At 44.1% G+C, this 17,847-nt stretch overlaps 6 protein-coding genes across 6 annotated transcripts; 4 read left to right on the forward strand and 2 right to left on the reverse strand.

Annotated features, from left to right (window-relative positions):
* Positions 1-174: 174 nt before the first annotated feature.
* Positions 175-540, forward strand: PCOAH_00035520 (Uncharacterized protein; the record flags this gene model as incomplete). The annotated part of the gene is made up of 1 exon (XM_020060343.1): positions 175-540. One exon carries the CDS (start codon positions 175-177, stop codon positions 538-540), a length of 366 nt encoding a protein of 121 aa, XP_019915778.1.
* A 319-nt stretch (positions 541-859) lies between these two features.
* PCOAH_00035530 (Uncharacterized protein) lies at positions 860-1,564 on the reverse strand (the record flags this gene model as incomplete). Its single annotated transcript, XM_020060344.1, has 1 exon — positions 860-1,564. One exon carries the CDS (start codon positions 1,562-1,564, stop codon positions 860-862), a length of 705 nt encoding a protein of 234 aa, XP_019915632.1.
* A 1,393-nt stretch (positions 1,565-2,957) lies between these two features.
* PCOAH_00035540 (Uncharacterized protein) lies at positions 2,958-8,425 on the forward strand (the record flags this gene model as incomplete). The annotated part of the gene is made up of 8 exons (XM_020060345.1): positions 2,958-6,545; positions 6,701-6,747; positions 6,873-6,945; positions 7,095-7,186; positions 7,320-7,473; positions 7,651-7,714; positions 7,881-8,191; positions 8,324-8,425. 8 exons carry the CDS (start codon positions 2,958-2,960, stop codon positions 8,423-8,425), a joined length of 4,431 nt encoding a protein of 1,476 aa, XP_019916019.1.
* Positions 8,426-10,205: 1,780 nt separating this feature from the next.
* On the forward strand, positions 10,206-11,987 carry PCOAH_00035550 (Eukaryotic translation initiation factor 3 subunit L; the record flags this gene model as incomplete). The annotated part of the gene is made up of 1 exon (XM_020060346.1): positions 10,206-11,987. One exon carries the CDS (start codon positions 10,206-10,208, stop codon positions 11,985-11,987), a length of 1,782 nt encoding a protein of 593 aa, XP_019915870.1.
* A 490-nt stretch (positions 11,988-12,477) lies between these two features.
* PCOAH_00035560 (Uncharacterized protein) lies at positions 12,478-12,917 on the forward strand (the record flags this gene model as incomplete). The annotated part of the gene is made up of 3 exons (XM_020060347.1): positions 12,478-12,567; positions 12,671-12,728; positions 12,829-12,917. 3 exons carry the CDS (start codon positions 12,478-12,480, stop codon positions 12,915-12,917), a joined length of 237 nt encoding a protein of 78 aa, XP_019915719.1.
* A 411-nt stretch (positions 12,918-13,328) lies between these two features.
* Positions 13,329-14,276, reverse strand: PCOAH_00035570 (Uncharacterized protein; the record flags this gene model as incomplete). Its single annotated transcript, XM_020060348.1, has 3 exons — positions 13,329-13,376; positions 13,600-13,729; positions 13,915-14,276. 3 exons carry the CDS (start codon positions 14,274-14,276, stop codon positions 13,329-13,331), a joined length of 540 nt encoding a protein of 179 aa, XP_019915571.1.
* Positions 14,277-17,847: the final 3,571 nt, after the last annotated feature.

A 17,847-nucleotide genomic window follows, 5' to 3' on the forward strand; every position in this document is an offset into this window, starting at 1 on the left:
TGTCTTGGTTGTCTTTCCCCCCCCACCACAGCTGCAACTGCGGGTGCGCGTTATTTGGCGCGTCCGGTTTTATCTGCCCCTTCCCCTATAGGTCGGAGTGTTGAAAATTGGGCACCAGGTAGTTGTGTCATCGCGTAGTGTTAACGCCAATTCCCCCTTTTTGCGCACCCCAAAATGAGCAAAGCCGGCCAAGGCGCAAACCTCGTGGAGGAAACCTACCTCTCCTCCATCCGGAGGGTGCAGGAAAGTATAGAAAAAAAAAAGCACACCTTAAGAGAAGACAACAACATACAAATCAGTTTCAAGGAATGCGATTACGCAATTAAAAAACACACAAATGAAGTTGCCAAGATGATGAAGGATGCTAGTCACATGAGAGGAGCGGCGAGCACCAGCATAAGTGAGTATTACAGCTGGCTCATCAAGTGCGATGGGTTTATTAAGAGTTTAACGTGTGAAGACATAAGTATGAAGATCAACGAGATGTTCGATGTGGTCACTGCGGAGATAAACAGCCGGTGTAAGCCGGTTCTTCTGTAGGGCGCAAGTGATCATTGCGTTGTGCATCCCGGATAGGTTAATCCGCTCCACTTGCATTTTTTTTTTTTTTAATTTTTTTATGCCACTATGAGTGTGCAAAACAAACGGAAAAAAATGGCTAACGGGATATGTGCAGATAGAAGGTGACGGATGGGTCGTTAACCACGATGCTTCTCCCCTTTGCACAGTTAAACAAATCAACGCAAAGTTGGAAGGGCTATGCAAGCGTACAGCGCGGAGATCGACCCCACCACACACACACACACATATATATATACATATACATAGACACCTTCACACTAAACAGATTTGACCGGCGCTACTTGTACATGTGCCGATAGACATCCAGGACGTACCTGCGACTGGCCGTGCTCCTCCTGAAGCTCTTCTGCGGTTCCATGGCGGGATACTTTTCCTTAAGGTGAATATAATTGGTTGTTATCACCTTGCTGTTCATAATTTTTTTATTAAAATATTCGTCAGCTAGCTGAAAAGTTTTAAAAATTTTTTTCAGCTCACCATCGTTCAGGCATTCCTGCAAGGTGGTCACCACGGCATTTTTCACTTCATTTGGATAATTACTCACACCAATGCATAGTTGCAAAAAGTTGTTATTTAAGACGTTGTTAATTATGTTTGAATTTAAGATGTTGTAAAAATCTGGGCCCAATTTTTCATAAATTTTGGTATAGTTCTTGTATTTAAATTTGCCAATTGACCTGTACATGTCAGGTAAAATGATGCACACATTTTTTAAATCTTCACAATTTAAATAATTTAAAATATTTTTTATTACCAGTCCACTGTTCTTTTCGAGGGAAGTTACTGGTTTGATTAGAATGAGGTTGTTTTTCTCGCAAATGAAAGAGTTAACGTTACTGACGTGGTGCCACTCGTCCATGTTGTACCTTTGGCGCAGGTAGTTCACATACATTCTGGGGACGTCCCCTTTGCACTGATGGGACGCAACTCCCCTTTTTATTTCGTTCCCCAGGGCGATTAAAATTTTGGATCTGTTTCTCATTTGGTGTTAAGTTCCGGTGAGGGTGGACTTGCGCATGTGGGGGGAATACTTTCTTGTGTGTATTCTCCGTGTTTGGGGGGGTTGCTCCACAATTTGCTCTGTCTGCTCCTTCTCTGCGTATCTGCGTATGATCCATCCTTGTCATGCGAAGCGGCCAGTTATCTTCCCGCGGGTGCTACGTTTTATCTGCTTTGCTAAGGTGAGCATGGCAAGTAGTTCCCTACGGTTTACCCTAAACGCCCAAGCAGAGAAACAGCCCAACACTCACGAAGGACAACCCAAGCACGGACTTGAAGGAGAAGGCCCTCTTAAAGAGCATCATTTCAGTGAGGAAGGTGAAAAAAAAGCAGAGGACGTTGCACAGAGGCATTACCAAAGATATGTCTCCCTTCCGTAAGAGGTAATAATAAAGTGCAGACCCTGCTTGGTTAAACAAATATGGAACTACAACATACCAACTTTTCAGCATACCAATTGTGTCACGAAAGAGACCTTTCTGTTTTTCTTCTTCCCCTCTTGTGCATCCTCTTTTCATGAATGCATTTGTGCATCCCCAGAGAATTCCCACTAAGAGGTAAAGGGCCAACTGCATGTTTTATGAAGGCATTCCGTGGTAACGACGGGATGGTTTACTGCATTAGGCTGATCCACTCCTTTTGTGTGTGTGCCCCTACATTACAACATTGGGGGGAACAATTAAAATGACTTAAATGCATTCTTCACCATGACCTTCTTTTGCCTGCACATTGTCACATTTTTGCAAACACGCAGGGGGAATAAAATGCGCAGTAAGGAAGAGCAAAAAAAAAAAAAAAAAAAAAAGGAAAAGTAGCACCATGGGCGTATGCTCCCGCTGCGTTGCTGTGTTTTCCGCACATTTCGCATTTTTTTATTTTTCAATTTTTTTCCCCCCAGAGCACCGCAAAAAAAAAAATGCACGTATTCCCCGGAAGAGTTGTATTCCCTCGTGCATGCGCACACTTGTTTTTGTTTGTTCATTTGTTGCATGTTATATATATATATATAATTAACTTGTTCACCATTGTGTTCGAATTTTTTCAAATTTCAAATTCCGTTTGGCTGTTTGTGAGTTGTCCATCGCCGCGGAGGGGGAAGCCGCGCGCGTTGTCTTTGCGGTGCAACGGCCAGGTCAAATTGTGCCAGCCAAGTTGTGCCAGCCAAGTTGTGCCAGCCAAGTTGTGCCAGCCAAGTTGTGCCAGCCGAAACTTGTCATTCGAATCGTGTCAGAAGAGTTACCCCCCCACGGGAAACTTCACTTCTAAAGGACGCACCCTTTTTGCGAAAACGTGTTCGCTACGCAGAATAAAGGTGGCGCTAGGATACCGCTCCGGTTGGCTGTTCTCCCATTCGCCCGTCTTGGTCACCCCGTAAGATGCTGCTGGACCTGTCGAACTGCAACCTGAGGAGCCTGGAGGACTCCGACCTAATCCTGGAGAAACTGATCGAGCAGAACGCGGACTACACGAGCGTGACCTACCTAGACGCATCCAACAATTCGATCCGGTCGCTAAAGGGACTGAGCTGTTTTGAAAATCTGAAGACCTTAAACATCTCACACAATTTTTTAACCTCCTTGGATGGAGACTTCATCCCCCCCTGCACGGAAAAAATAATTGCTCACCATAATGACCTCACGGATATATGTTTTAAGGGGGTGAAGAGGTTACCCGTCGTTAGTGAAGAGAAGGAAGTGCATAGAAATTCCTACCATGGGGGTAAGGTCAGACAGGAGGGTAAACCCAAATGCGGTGTAAATTGTATGAATGTCTCTTTCCCGGTTGAAAAAGGAGAGGATTCACCCAATTCTTCCTACAATGATACTTATGGAAACCACGCACTAAATGAAAAGGTATTTTACACGAATAGAGACTTGCCACTGAACAGGTTGTCATTTCTAGACGTTAGTTTTAACAAGATAAAAAAGCTGACCACCTTTGAAAGGTACCTACACATAATCAACAAGAAGAATCAGGAGAGAAGCCTCGAAGGAGGGTACTCAGATGAGGGACACATAAATGAATTCATCACCAACAAAACAGAGCAGGATGTTATGCTCCTTTTTTTTAACTCCTTGGATACCCTTTACCTAAGGGGGAATAAACTAACCAACCTGAAAGGATTGAGCGTTTTCAAAAATTTAAAAGTTTTGGATCTCCGTTCTAATCTAATTAACCACCCGGTGCAATTGTTTTACCTCCTCGATAACGAGAATTGGCTGAAGCAATACAATGAGAAGAATGTCAGTAAAGAGGAGGACGCCTTTTCTTCGTGCTCTCCCCCCTCCTCCCGAAATCGCTGCTACTCGTACTTCCTTTCCGTTTTGCAAAAGTACAGGAACCTAAAGTGCCTACAAAATGTCTTCCTGCGGGGAAACCAGCAGGTGCTCAGACCTAAACATCTATTCCTGAGCGTTTGTGACGTCCTCAGGTGTGCCAACACGAGGGGGAGGTTCACCACGGATGTCTCCCTGGGGGTGGAGCGTGAAGAAGGGGACGAAGCAGATGCAGTAAGGGAGGTAGATGAAGAAGAGGTAGACCAGGTGGAAGCGGAGGAAGCCACTGGAATGGACGACCTGGTGGAAGATCTTCTCAGAGCTGGCAGCAACGAAGAGGCCAGCCAAACGGAGGAGACGGCATCGGAGGGGGGATACTCCGATGGGGGAGATTCGGACCAGGTCTACTTGGAGGAGTCCCTCATCGGGGAGGACTCCTTGGGTATGTCTCTCAGCAATAGGGGCAAGGAACCGGCGGGTCAGGTGCAGAAGTTAATAAAAACGGTGGAGGTAAGCTTGGAGCAGAGCTTGGCGTCGAACCAGACAGGAGGAGAGCAAAATTCCCCAGAGAATGTCAGCGAATCAAACAGCTTAGAGAAAAGAAGGGTACTTCCGAACGGCGCAGGTGAGTTGGAGGAAACGAGTGCATACCGCTATCTGAGGGAAGAGAGTGACGACGTTGACGAGGATGACGCAAACTGGGAAGAAGTAGGCGATGATTCCATCCCATCGGAGGAACATATAGAAAAGCTAATTAAGAACATGAATCGACACGTGCCCACGAATGCGTCAAAATTGGTAACCCCCACAAGTGGAAGGATAAACGATGACGTGAAGGAGCAACATTTCCGTGAGAAGGAACCCCCCATGAGGGAGACAAGCCAGAGGAAAGCGATTAATGGGGTGAAGAGTTCAAGCTCAGAAGGTGAAAATGGGTCGACGTATGAAGGGGTGGTCAGGCAGGAGGGGTTAGGCGATTCGTCTTGCGAGGGAGGTGAATCCGACGCATCGGATGCGGAGGAATCCAATATGGAGGAAGTGGAAAGCGGGGAAGACGTCGAATCAGAACGATCTGAAGCTTCTCCAAATGGCCTTCTCCACGTTGTCCGCCGTCGCAACGCAGTGAACGTCGAGGAGGACGAAACGAGTTGCTCCTCCTCCGTTGTGAATGCCAACCAGGCTAAGAACGTATTAAAGGAAATCCTAATGAGCAGCCAGGGGGCGGAAGGGTACAGCTCCCATAATTCCTCCTCCATGGGCAGCGACGTTTTTGAGGGAGACTCGGATGAGGAGAGCACGGGGGGGGAGGAGTCAACATGGGAAGACACTACACGGGGGGAGCCAACGCTAGAGGATATTAGACAGGGGAATAATTGGAGCGGAAAAGGCGTAAGCGCAGATCAAATTAGGGTTGCACCAAATAAGGGTAGATGCACCAATGCAGTGTTAACTGGTCGTATGAGGAGGGAACACAAACATGTAGAAGGCAACACAGCATTCCGTAGAGACCCAATACTAAGCAAGGCTATTAGAGTGGACACAACGAGAGGAACAGATGAACCAAAAGATGAGAAGGCAAAAGGGTTAATTAAAAAGAGGAATCTAAATGATGAAGTCCATGTGGGCAATGTTAACGCTGCAGCTTCTGGGAAGGACGCAAAAGAAGACTGTCTTGATGGAAGGAGGAAGTCAAAAAATGGGGGGAAGTTTGCCTTGGTGACTAAGGTAGTACCTAGCAGAAGAATCAACGAGGAAGATCCACCACGAGAGAAAAGCACACTGAAGAGGGAGGACGAAGGGGTGTTCGTAAGTGCAACGAATGGAGCGGTGAAAGAGGGAAAAAATATTTGCAAGGAGAGAGAAAGAAATGAGACAAAACTGCGTGACAGCGAGATGCAGGAGAAGGAGGAGAAGAAGAAAGCGCTAATGGAGTTGGTAAAATTAGACTTATGTAAAGGTGAAAAGGGGAAGAGACATGGGAAAGGAGACAAGAATAACGAACCATGTGTCTACAAGTCGAAGGATAAAAAATGCCGTGACTACTCTGCATCTGTCAAATCAGAATCCACAGATGTAACGGAGAGGGATTCACATAATCATATGCTCAAAGGGGAAGAGAAGCTCCGCATGAATTTCCCCTATGGTAATGACTTGGGGGAGCTGCATAGGTCGAGGGGGATCAGCGTCTACGCGTACCCGATTCGCATAGAGGAGCGGACGACCGTAGGAGGGGGAAGCCATGACAAAGAAAGCAACCCTGATGAATTAAACAACCGTGGGGGAAAACAAACGGAGAGCTCTCCCCCCTCCAGCAGCGCCGAAATATTGCAAAAGCTGAGCGACCTGCAAGCGTCCAGTGAGAAAGACGCAACCCTCAGCAACAGCCTGGCCCTGCACCTGAAGGAAGTCTGCCTCACGCTGGGCAAGGAAAAACAACAGAGTGACATCCTCTTAGAACAAAATGAGAAGCTTCAGAAGGAAATAGAGATGCTAAAAGAGAGTAAGAAAAAATTAAAGACGAAAATGAAAAAACTGGAAAACTGTTACAAGCAAAAGTGCACAGTTGTCAAGAGGTACCAGCATATGAGGCAGAGGTTTAAACTGGCCGACCAGGATCAGGTGGACATGCCAAACGATGACATAGATCATCAGAACAAATACATCGAGAACGCTATGGAGCAGCTTTACGTAAGGCTTTGCGTGTGCAAGGGGGGCGTCCCTCCATGCGTTGGAAGAACCGCCCTACGTATGAACATCACGCATGTGTCATTATGGACCCCATAGGGGACACGAAAAAGGGTATCACCTTTTTTTTTTTTTTTTTTTTTTTCTCAATTCCGCAGAACGTGTTCTCCGACGTGTTTGGGGAAGACCACGTAATGACGAAGAGGTAATGTGGAGGATACGCAAAAGAGGGGGTCACATTTACGAGTATGAGGGATTGAGCGATGTCGTGTTGGGCCAATGCGAACAACTCATTAATGCCATTATTATTTTCATCCTCCCCCCCCGCAGAATTGAAAGCCTAGCCAATGTGTACATAAAAAAGGAGAAGAGCGTGGAAATACAAATGGTCACCCAGAGGAAGGTAAGTCAGATTGGGGAGCGAAAAAAAAAAAAAAAAAAAAAAATGAACAGACAAATATATATATAAATAGATAATCACACCCAAGTGGATACACCAAGTGGACACACCCAGTGGACAAACTCGGCTGTTCCCCCTCTTCCCCGCTACAGCAATTGGAGCTTCTAAAAAACGTGGAGGAAATCGTAAAAAAGAAAAACGAGTACTACAACGAGTTGCAAAAGAAGAACGAAATCATTACCAGGTGGGCACTTGCGATCACACTGCTGTGTGTAGCTGCACAGAATGTTACTCGTTTTTCGCTTTGGAGGAAATGCTCTAACGATGTGTTACCTTCCGTTCTAACACTCCCTCTGTGTGTAACTTCCACTACGCAGCTTGAATAGCAATTTGGCCAAAATAACACAAAGCGTTGCTGACATGAAGAATGGCGTTCTCGAAAGTGAAAAAAAGATGAAAGACTTGACGACGCAGTTGGCAAAGAAGGATGCCCTGTTAAAAGAATTCGAAAGAAAAAACAGCCAAATGATGGTAAGACGTGAGCATTCTGTTCTGCGCCTGTTGGAAGTTTGTATCAGCTAGCCAAAAGGAAAAAAAAAAAAAAAAAAAAAAAAGCATAAAAAGTAGAAAAATACCTGAACTGTTCAGAATGTTCACTCCATTTGGCTGTTTTTTTTTTTTTTTTTTTTTTTTTTCTGAACAACTCAGGACGAAAAGGAGAAGCTGTTTCAGAAGGAACGAGCACAGCTGCTGGACTTACTCAATGATAAAGGTAAGAAAGGGGACAGGATGTTTCCCTTTCCTTTTGTTTGTACAAAGTGGGAAATGTGGGAATGATTTAATAAGTTGTGCTCAGTTGGATGTGCTGTATCGGGCTTTGCCCCTTTCCGCGGGCTGATTCCCCATTTTGCACACCGCTCTTCCCCCCTTTCGCTCAGACGAAAACGTGAAAAGCGTGAAGCAGTACAAAGAAGAAATAAAATGCCTCGAAGACAAACTGAAAAATTACTTGGACCGCAATGTACACAAAATACACGACAAGAACTACGAACTCATGGTCGACAAGCTGCACGACGAACAAATAAAAATGCACTCCCTGCTGACCGAAAAGGAAAAAATTATTAACGAGAAAAACATCCAAATTGAAAACTTGGAGTCCCAGTTGCAGTCCTGGGCCGACGAGGCCACCAACTGGGTGGTCGTGGCGGACAAGCACACGAAACTGATAACAAACCATAACATATTAAAGGTGAGGAGGAAAAGGAAGAAAGCAGAGGGGCGGGTCTAACGCACCATGCGCCAATTCATTCATCTGCTAATCTGCCCATCCACTATTGCTTTTTTTTCATCCATTTCATTTTTTGCCTCCCCCCCTCCGCAGAAAAACTACGAAGAACTCAAGTACAAATACATCATGGACATGAAATACGTCCAAACGAATAAGAATGAGAAAGTTAAGGAGCTGATACGGAAATATGCATAGGAAGACTTTGGCTGTGCTATGCACTTTGGGTTTTTCCCCACCTTCACACGGATGGGTTGATCAGACATCCTCTCCAGTTTTGTCTCGGTTGACCTTTTTTTCGAAAGACCGCATGATAGTTACATAACAAAAAAAAAAAAGTTTTTTTTTTTTTTTTTTTTAAAATGCGAAATGGCTGCAAAATTGTTTTGCGTGAGAACTACACATCCACATTTCGGGTTAGTGTTTTTCCCCATTTGTCCTCACAGGTAGCCTCTTTGATCTGCGCCTTATATATATGTACCGTCCCTCCGTCAGCCCCTCGGCAGTTGTTATTTGTTCCCCACAATCCGTTCACGCAAACCATGTTCTGTGTTTTTTTTCTTTTTTTGTCATTTTTTAAAATTTATCCTCCGCGTGCCAACACCATGCTTTCTCTTTTGTCAATGCAAGAAGCTCGGCGTGCATACGTAATAAATAATTCGCGCACGGGTAGCTATGCAAAGACATACGTCTACATAAATGTGTACTCTGCATGCGTAACAAGTTCAGGCGGGGGATATAAACCTAATGGGCGGTAATCACACTGGTCAGTGCTAAGCAACGTTGCTCCGTTTAAGCAGCAACTTGCCATACGAAAGGGGAAGCAACGGGGTGGCAACGATATGCTCTGTTTATCTAAGCCTTGTGCGGCTTTTTTATTTTTTCCCCCTTCAACAACGTGTACCCATGTTTATGTTTTTTGTGTGCTACTCGCTCTGCCCGAACAGGTGAACATAATGAAAGGATGCGTGGTGAGGCAATCCCCTGTTGATGTTCCACCAGAGGTTCCTTTTCGTTGTCGCCCTAATACAACCCCCCTTTAAAATGCACAAACGGGTAGTATGCGGGTGAACAAATTTTGTTGCACCGCGCATTTTGAAAATAGCAGTTTAGGTATGTGGTTTTTTTTGGCATTTTTTTGGGTTTTTTTTTTCTTTTTTACAGGGCGTATATTCTCATATGTAAGCCACATAAAATGGGGTCAGGGAATTTTCCATCCTTGGTAGAGTTTTTACTTTCTGGGGGGTAAGCGGCGGGGGCACGATCCTGGCCGTGGCATTTTTTGACTCTACAATGGGTGTGGAGTGGATATATAGTCTACAGCGCACGGTGCACGTTATGGGTGGCGCCGTTTCTGCCTTTCAAGTGACGTAAAGTTTGGGGCGATATTGTGGGTTTTTTTTTTCTCCCAAAAGGTGGTGGGGTTTGGCCAGCTCTGCTTGGTTTTTTTTTTTTTTTTTTTTTTTCGAAAATACATTTACTTCGTTCTGTTTTTATTTGTACCACTCTGTTATTTTTTCCTGTTACTCATTTTTTTTTTTTTTTCATTTTGACTTTGCTTTGCTCTTCATAAATATATATATATTTTTTAAGCCTTTGTATGCCGCTAAGATACTTCCCTTTTTTTTTTCCCGCGCCTGGCGTACCCACTTGTTCATCGCCTTCTCTCCTACTCTGCTTGTGCATGAGTGAGCATTGCTCAGTTTGGCTTGCGGGGCGTTAGCTGGAGGGAGCTGTCATCTGGTTGGTTTGAACCGCCGGTGAGTTTGTCGCTCACCCGAAGTGGCTACCTGCGTGCGTCAAAGCGAAAGGAAAACCGCTGTTATATTTTTCCGTTCACGGGTGATACGTTTTCCATAGCGGCTGACAAGGACGACGCAACAACGTCGCTACGCTGGTACAGTGCTACACTGTTACGCTGGTACAGTGCTACACTGTTACGCTGGTACACCGTTGTAACGTTCCGCACGTATAGAGGATGGCTGACTACGGGGAGGGTGAACACGCCACGGGCAGCCACATGCTCGTGAGCTTCGAGGAGGAAGTAGAGACGTTCCTGATAAACCTACACGACTTCGTATACCACCGAAACGCAGAAGCGATAAAGAAGCTGTTCGACACGGACTTCTACGCCATATCGGAGATCTACTTCAAGAACATCCGTTGGCCTTCCATAAAATTGGTGGATATTTTTTACAAACAGAAGAATCGTTTCCACAATTTGATTCACTCGCTTTATGAGGAGCTGTATTACAGACATGTGTTCATAATAAATGACGTAACGTTGGAGGATAGAAAGAATTCCTGGGATAATTACAAATGTCTGTTGAATTTTATTTCAAGCATATGTTCGGATTCATCTGGAGATACGAGTGACAACGTGTTGGTGATGCCAAACGTGTGGATCCATGAATTCCTCTCTGAGTACCTTTATCAGTATCAATCCATGTGCCACTTCAAGCTAAAATTGTTGAAAAATCCAGAGGAAAATAAAGAAGGAATAGACTTTTTGGTAAAACATTCCGACGTGTTTGAAAGCAGCATCGTGTTGGAAGTGTTACATAGTCTGTTGTTGAAGGGGGAATTTACCACCCTTTCGGAGGAGGAAAGAAGCATCTTCGTGCATAACGTTTTTCACGTTAGCAATGAGGAGCTAACCAGTAGATACCAGTTTTCTTACTTCGCCTGCTGTGTTCTACTAAAAGCATATGTCCTCATGGGAGATTACTACACAGCGTTAAAAATAATATCGTATATAGAGTTGAGTCACAAGGCACTCTACTGGAAGGTGACCTTATGTCACATAAACATTTTCTACCACATTGCATTTTGCTATATGATGTTACGACGGTACAACGATAGCATTAAGGTCCTGTCGCAAATATTGATTTATCTGTCGAAGCAGAAAATTCACTTGTCCAACCAGCAGAGGTATGAACAGAGTCAAATCCATAAGCTAATAGATAAGATGTACCTTATTGTAATTATTTGCCACTCGTTAAGTAATACTAGACTGGATGAAACGGTGTTACAAAATATTAAGGAAAGTTATTCAGGGAAGTTTTATTCTCTTTTGCAGACAACCAATGAACAGGCTTATGCAGACCTCTTCTACAAAGTCGCCCCTAAATTTATCGACCCCCTTTCCAACATCAGCTTCCAACTTTTGGCAAATTTTGAAAACGTACAAAATCAGACTTACAATTCGGACCCTATGACGACGCAGCTTAATATTTTTTTAAAAGACGTTTCCTACCAGAAGAAGGCTTTTCACTTTATTTCCTACTCGAAGTTGTATCATAACATTCAGTTGAAAAAGTTGAGAAGCCTCATGAATTATGGCGAACAGAGACGTCTTGCGGCAGAACAGAAGGATGGACAAACGAAGGGAGTCCTAAACAACCACGTAGGGGATGCCAAAAATGGGGAAATCCCACCTAATGAGGAAGATGTCTCTGCAGATATTATGTGCGTGAAGAACTCCGGAAGGCAACTGGTCTGGAAAGAGGGACCCCTATACAAAGGTGAATTAGTCACCTCTGTGTTTGGCTCCTCCTTCGATTTCTACATCGATATGGATATTCTAAACATTAAGATGAGGGCACAACAGAAGATCTTCATCGATTACTTTGTGCACCAAATAAACATGTGCAAAAATCTCAGCAACAATTTGCAGGGCACAGGTGCACCACATGCGTATAAGGCCAAGTATGAAAACTTCAGGCGCAAGCACAAGGGCAAGGGCCGCCCCAAGGCGTGAACAAACCGCGAACCGGTCAATCTGCCAAGTATTATTGTGCATGCCCATTTGCACCTCCTCTCCATCCCATCCTTTTTTTTTTTTCCTCACCATGCACACCCTCGTGCTGTACATTTTAATCCAACGTTGAAAAGAATTTTTCCTTTTTTGAGGAACCGAGCAAAACTGAAAAATGCAACGTAAATGCAACGTAAATATTACGTAAAGTGCGACGGGAAGGTAGCCGCTTCGCTGAGTGGCAATCGCCTGAACGGTCAAGTCAGGGTAATTTCCCGGCTTCGCCCAACTGCGGCTTTTCTCCCCAAGGGAAAAAAAAAAAATAAAAAAAAAAAAACAACAAATGATCAAATTTATTGATGAATCGCCTCCCCCCCAGCTCTGTTTAGCCGTGCCAAAGGAGCAATAAGTGCACGTCCAAACTTTTGGCCACTATGTTCCTGTGCGCCAACTTGGCACAAATTTGCTGCTTCTTCCTTCCCCCGCAACGAACATGAACGAAGTGGGCTACGCGTCCCATCCGCCACCCGAGCCCGACTTTTGGATTTACTTCGCCAGCTACCTGCGAAACGCCTGGGTGCAGGTGGGCCATAGGGGGAAAAAATCAATAAATGGACACACATGTGATGAACAAACGCAGATTTCCTTGAAACACTCCTTTCCTTTTCCCCTTCACTACCTTACAGTGGGCTATCGTCTTCGTCCCGTTCATTATGTTCGCCCTTTACCTGAAGCTGACCATGCGTAGGCATAAAAGAGGGACAAAAGGCACCACGTCCAGCGATGCACCACTACCAATGAGCCGCTACAAATTCACTGTGCCAACTTTCCATCCCCCCCGCAGCAACTGCCCCAACCGGTGAAAAGGAACACCGCGAGGAAGAAGCCCATTTTGGCGAACCCAGAGGAAACATAAACAGGAAGAATCTATAGAGGATGCAAATTCGTAATTCAACCCATTTACACAGGTGGGTGCTTATCAAATGAGAATTTTTTTTAATTAAAGGTGGGGTGTACAAATGGACGTAAGTTCCTTCAGTGCAGTTGGCACGACCATGTTGTGCACACAGTGGTGTACCGTTAGCATGCACATTGGACTGTTGTCACGGGAATGCCCCCTGTCGTCTGGAGAAATTACTTCGGCGTAATCACGCATGGTGAGAAAAAAGACCAACATCAGGCAAATGAAAAAATTTTTTTTTTTTCGACCAACTAACCTCCTTGTGAGTGATAACTGCATGAACGACCGTCTAAATGAAGAACTACTAAGTGGTTACTGTGCATATACACACGTGTGCATCACTCTGTGGCGGTCCTGACGCAACTGCTTTATTGGCAAACGACTCAGGCCCAACTGGGCATATTATTCCTCTTCTGTCGAAACTTCGAGATCTGGGGGAAGGAAAGCAAATCAATGTAACGCTCAATGACGGATGGGCCAACTAAATTGCGTTGGGTAAACTTTCGCAACAACACGGGGGTAGGGGGAAGGACGTCGTGTCTGCTTAGTAGCCCTCACGTCACTACCCCCCTTGAGAAGAACAAAATGATTAATATAGAAAATCCAGGAAGGAAAATACACACACTCCCTCACTCCGTCGCTTGTTTTCCCTACCACTGTGGCAAATCTGTTCTTGAGATTTTCATTCTTCGCTACGCAGTTATCGGGTCCATAAGGTGGCTTTATCCTGACTTCTCCGTTAAGGACCAAAATGTCTTTGTTGCTCCAAGTGCAGTCTGGGTGCCTAATGGAAGGGGGGTGTTGTCCCATGTGTATTTTGTATGATCGGAGGGGTTCCAATATTTGTGAGGACCCACTGGAAGCAGCGTTTGCTTTTCGTTCCTAAACCGTGCGTGATGGAGTGGAAACACATCACCCCAATACGGGGTAGTCTGTTAAATGCATTTGCCCCCCCCTCAGTGTGCATACGTTTTCCATATAAAATCGAAGAGCTCCTGTGCCTCCTGCGTTACGCCAATACCGATACGTGCCTTGATATTTTCAAAGTTTTCTAAGGCCTTCTTTTCAATCTTCTCGATGAGGGACCTCTCAATTTGCGGAAGAGGGTAATGCAGAACTTTTACTCTTCTTCGTATCTCTATGTCTACGATAATATCTGTCTTAATAATGTAAAAGTTAGCAGTGCCATTTTTACCCTCACCCTTAATTACTACAAACTTCATATTGGTGTCGTAACAGTAGAGTTCTCCTTCGAATGTCTCTCCATCCTTCGTCTTCGCTTGTACTACATGACCAAAGTGCAGGCAGGGGTCAAAGATGCTTTTGTTCATGGTACACTGTGGTCACCTCTCAGAGCATTTGTTTGAAAATTCAGCCAAGAGGTTACTTTGCTGGGGAGTTATTTATTTTATTTTTTTTGTAGCTGTGGTCACGCGGGTGGAAGTAAAATGGGAAAGGAAGGATAAAATGGGATGTATATAAGTTGACCAAATACCAACAGAACAGCTAGCGCAAAATGAAAAAAAAAAAAAAAAAAAAAAAAAAAAAATTGCACACAGGTCAGGTGAAAATGCAGCGGACAAACGGCTACTCAACAAAATACCGTTGCCAAAGTGGGACCAGAGCAAAGTTTTACTACGGCTGCGTAACTACCCATGTTCGTGGCAAGCAAGGGTCTTTCCACTCGTCAGCGATGCACATATAATGCGTGTATCCCCCGGTTGAGCAATCCCCCTTCAAGGTTCTTCCTTCGCATATGAAGAGGAACCTATTTTATTTATTATTTTTTTTTTTTACATGGGAGGGGACTATTAAAATGCAAAATGGAGTCTCCGTGAAGTAAACCCAATGGGGATTGTTGTCCTTCCCTCGTTAATCAATTGATATAGAACTGGGGAATATTTGCGGAACGCACGAAAATGGGATTGCAGTTTTTTCCACCGAAACCTCTCCCTTATGTTGTAGAAAATGCCTAATTACTCAACGCGTATGCCTCCGAGGGGGTAGATTTTTTTTTTTTTTTTTCCCAGATAGTGAAAGTGTATACCTCGCGATGCTGACGCATCGTTGTTCGCACCAAAAGGAGCGCTCTTACCATTAACAGAAAAAGTTGTAGAGGGAGGAAATTTTCGCTGTATGTTTAAAGAGCATTCTTTTGTGTGTTACCCACTTTGGGAAAAGGTACGCTTACCAGGAGATGCACAAAAGTGGGCGGACACCATACACGGAATGTGGGACGTAGGAACTAACAGTTGAAATGGAGGAACTTCACCCAATGTGTATTTGAGCCTGGGCACCCTAAACCTTACGGGCACACCAAAAAATTGGTGAGCAACCCTTTCGCATACGTTACGAACGAAAGATGCATCAACAAAAAAAGGGCGAAATGTTCCCGTGCAGACGTGCTTCCCCTCCACCAGCAGGGGGCTAAGGGAACTTCCAATTGTGGAACGAAGGAATATCTACCTGCGCTGTGAAAACATAAGGGTGACGCGCATACGAGTATGGGCGAAATGCAGTCGAACAGAGTACACCTGCGTAGCTACCCGTGGCCCAATGAAGGGGAGCATCGCGTAGAGAGGGGGGCCACTATTTCTTTTCCCATCCCTGCTCCATGTACATACGACAGTCAGTTTGGAAGAAGTGTAATTTGTTTTTTCTCTCTCAACGGGTATGCAGTTGTGTTCCCCGCAAAGGGAGAAAATTCGAAAAAGGGGAAATCCTCCAACGGAATTAATTTTGCAAAAAAAAAAATCATCATACATGCGTACACATAAATGCGCACTTTTAACGTAGCAGGGGAAGTACATCCCTCGACGAAGTGGCCTAAAAAAACGCGCTGCACAAGTACACCTCTTGCACATCTTGGCTCCCCCCCCAAAAAATAAGAATATATCGTTCAATTTGTGTATACTCAAAATGTACATTCAGGTTTTTCCTCGATGAACATTTTAGCAACGAGGAAGGGAATAATTTGGGAACAGCGTCACATAAAATGGGAACACATATTATTGGTCAAGTGGGGAGAAAAAAAAAAAAAAAAAACGATAAAAGGTAAAACGTAAAAACGATAAAAACATCATATCTGTGATTATTTACGTACGTGGTAGGTGCATACACAAAGCTCGCGGTGGGGGAGGCAGTGTCTAAGGAGGGAATTGTGGTGGACATGGTCGCATAGGCATTTTCATATATGTGTATATTGGCATGCACGTGTTTGGCGCCCTTTAAAAGTTTGTCACCAGAGAAAAGTAAAATTTTAGGAGATTTTCTTTTCATGTCAGTGTTTGTCACATTTAGACTTCGAGGAAAAACTCTATTTCCACGTTTTCGGTGTGGCTCTCATGAGGGGGAAAAAAATGGGGTGCACGAAAATGGGGTACACAAAAAAGTACACAAAAAACGCGTACACATGAAAGGGTCCCGGAATGGTGTTCTACAAAATGTGCAGTGCGATTTAAAATGAGAAGCATGCGCGGGGCGAAAAAAATAAAATAAAAATTAAAGCTGGCGCTGAAATGGCAATCAAGCTGAAATATAAATTTACAGCTAAATTTGCAGCCTATTTTACACCAAATTTTAAAGCCAATCTGACAGGCAAGTATAAATCAAAGGAACAGTCACATTACGACAAACAAAACAAACGAATGTTCCCCAAGTAATAGCAGCAACGATCAGCCCATGTAGGGAAAAAGAATGTGCAAAGAATTGAAAGGGAACACCTTTGTGCCGTGTATCCCCAACTACACATAAGTAAATCCCACCTTTCTTTTAAACGAACCACTTGTATCAAACGTGTGTTTATAGCTATACGTGGAGTGTTTTAATTGTACATCCCTCACTTGTTAACTCTGTTAAGCACATTGTGAGCATACGTGAGATACTTACATATATATATATATTTTTTTTTTGATCGAATTGTGTGAAGGTGTTATCTCTTCGAAGGAGATCCCTAACCTTTGTAAAATAACTGCTGAGCAAGTAATGCGCGAAGGAACTGTAGTTCTTCTGCATAGAAAGCGGTGGATCGCCTTCATTGTGTAACCTTTTCCCGTGCGTCTCCCTCCAGGGGCGTTTTGTTACCACTTCTGGGTAGAGAACTTGCGTTTTTTACACAGGCGCGCCTTCGTGACGAACGTGCAGCGTGTCCACCACTTTGCTGTGGCGATATCTACAAGGCGAAGACCGTCAACCTACCCATACATGTATGAATCCCCGTTTTCACCAAAGAGACCACACCTTTTTAAACATACCAGTTTGACATAGCTGGTGTTTCAAATTGTGTAAAATAAAAACCTGTGAATAGCGCATACCCTGTGTATATGAGTAGGCATCATACGTGTGCGTGCCTAAACAAATATTGCACATGTGCATATCATGTACTTACCATGTATACAGCATCTATGTGAGTGAATGCGCGATCGTATATATGTGAACGCACATTTTGAAGTGTGGCAAGATAGCCGCTTATCCTTTCTGCACGTTCGCAGCGGACCCCGTGCACAGTTTGTTTAAATGGTTTTAAAAAACCCTGCAACGAGAATTATTACCTGTGCTTTTTCGAGCAACGCCGTATCGGCGACTTTTTAGCCCCCACTGTACGCATTTATGTATGAATATACATGTACATAAACATATACATAAGCGTATGTTTTTTTTTTTCACTAAACAAAAAAAAATATTGAAAAAAATTAACCTCCTAAGTGATAATCCAAAAAAAGAAGAAAAACGAGGAGCTCTACTTTAAAAAAAAATCATTCTACATTGTGATTGCCCAACATTGATACATACAGTAGAAGATTTACATTTTACGAATTGTTTTTTTCTTTTTCTTCTGTTTCCTATCCTTTTGAACAATACGTTTTGGATTGATATTCCTCCTGAAACAGCTGTGCAACGGTT

The sequence above is a fragment of the Plasmodium coatneyi genome, chromosome 11 (assembly GCF_001680005.1).
Source record: "Plasmodium coatneyi strain Hackeri chromosome 11, complete sequence".
Classification (NCBI taxonomy): Eukaryota; Apicomplexa; class Aconoidasida; order Haemosporida; family Plasmodiidae; genus Plasmodium; species Plasmodium coatneyi.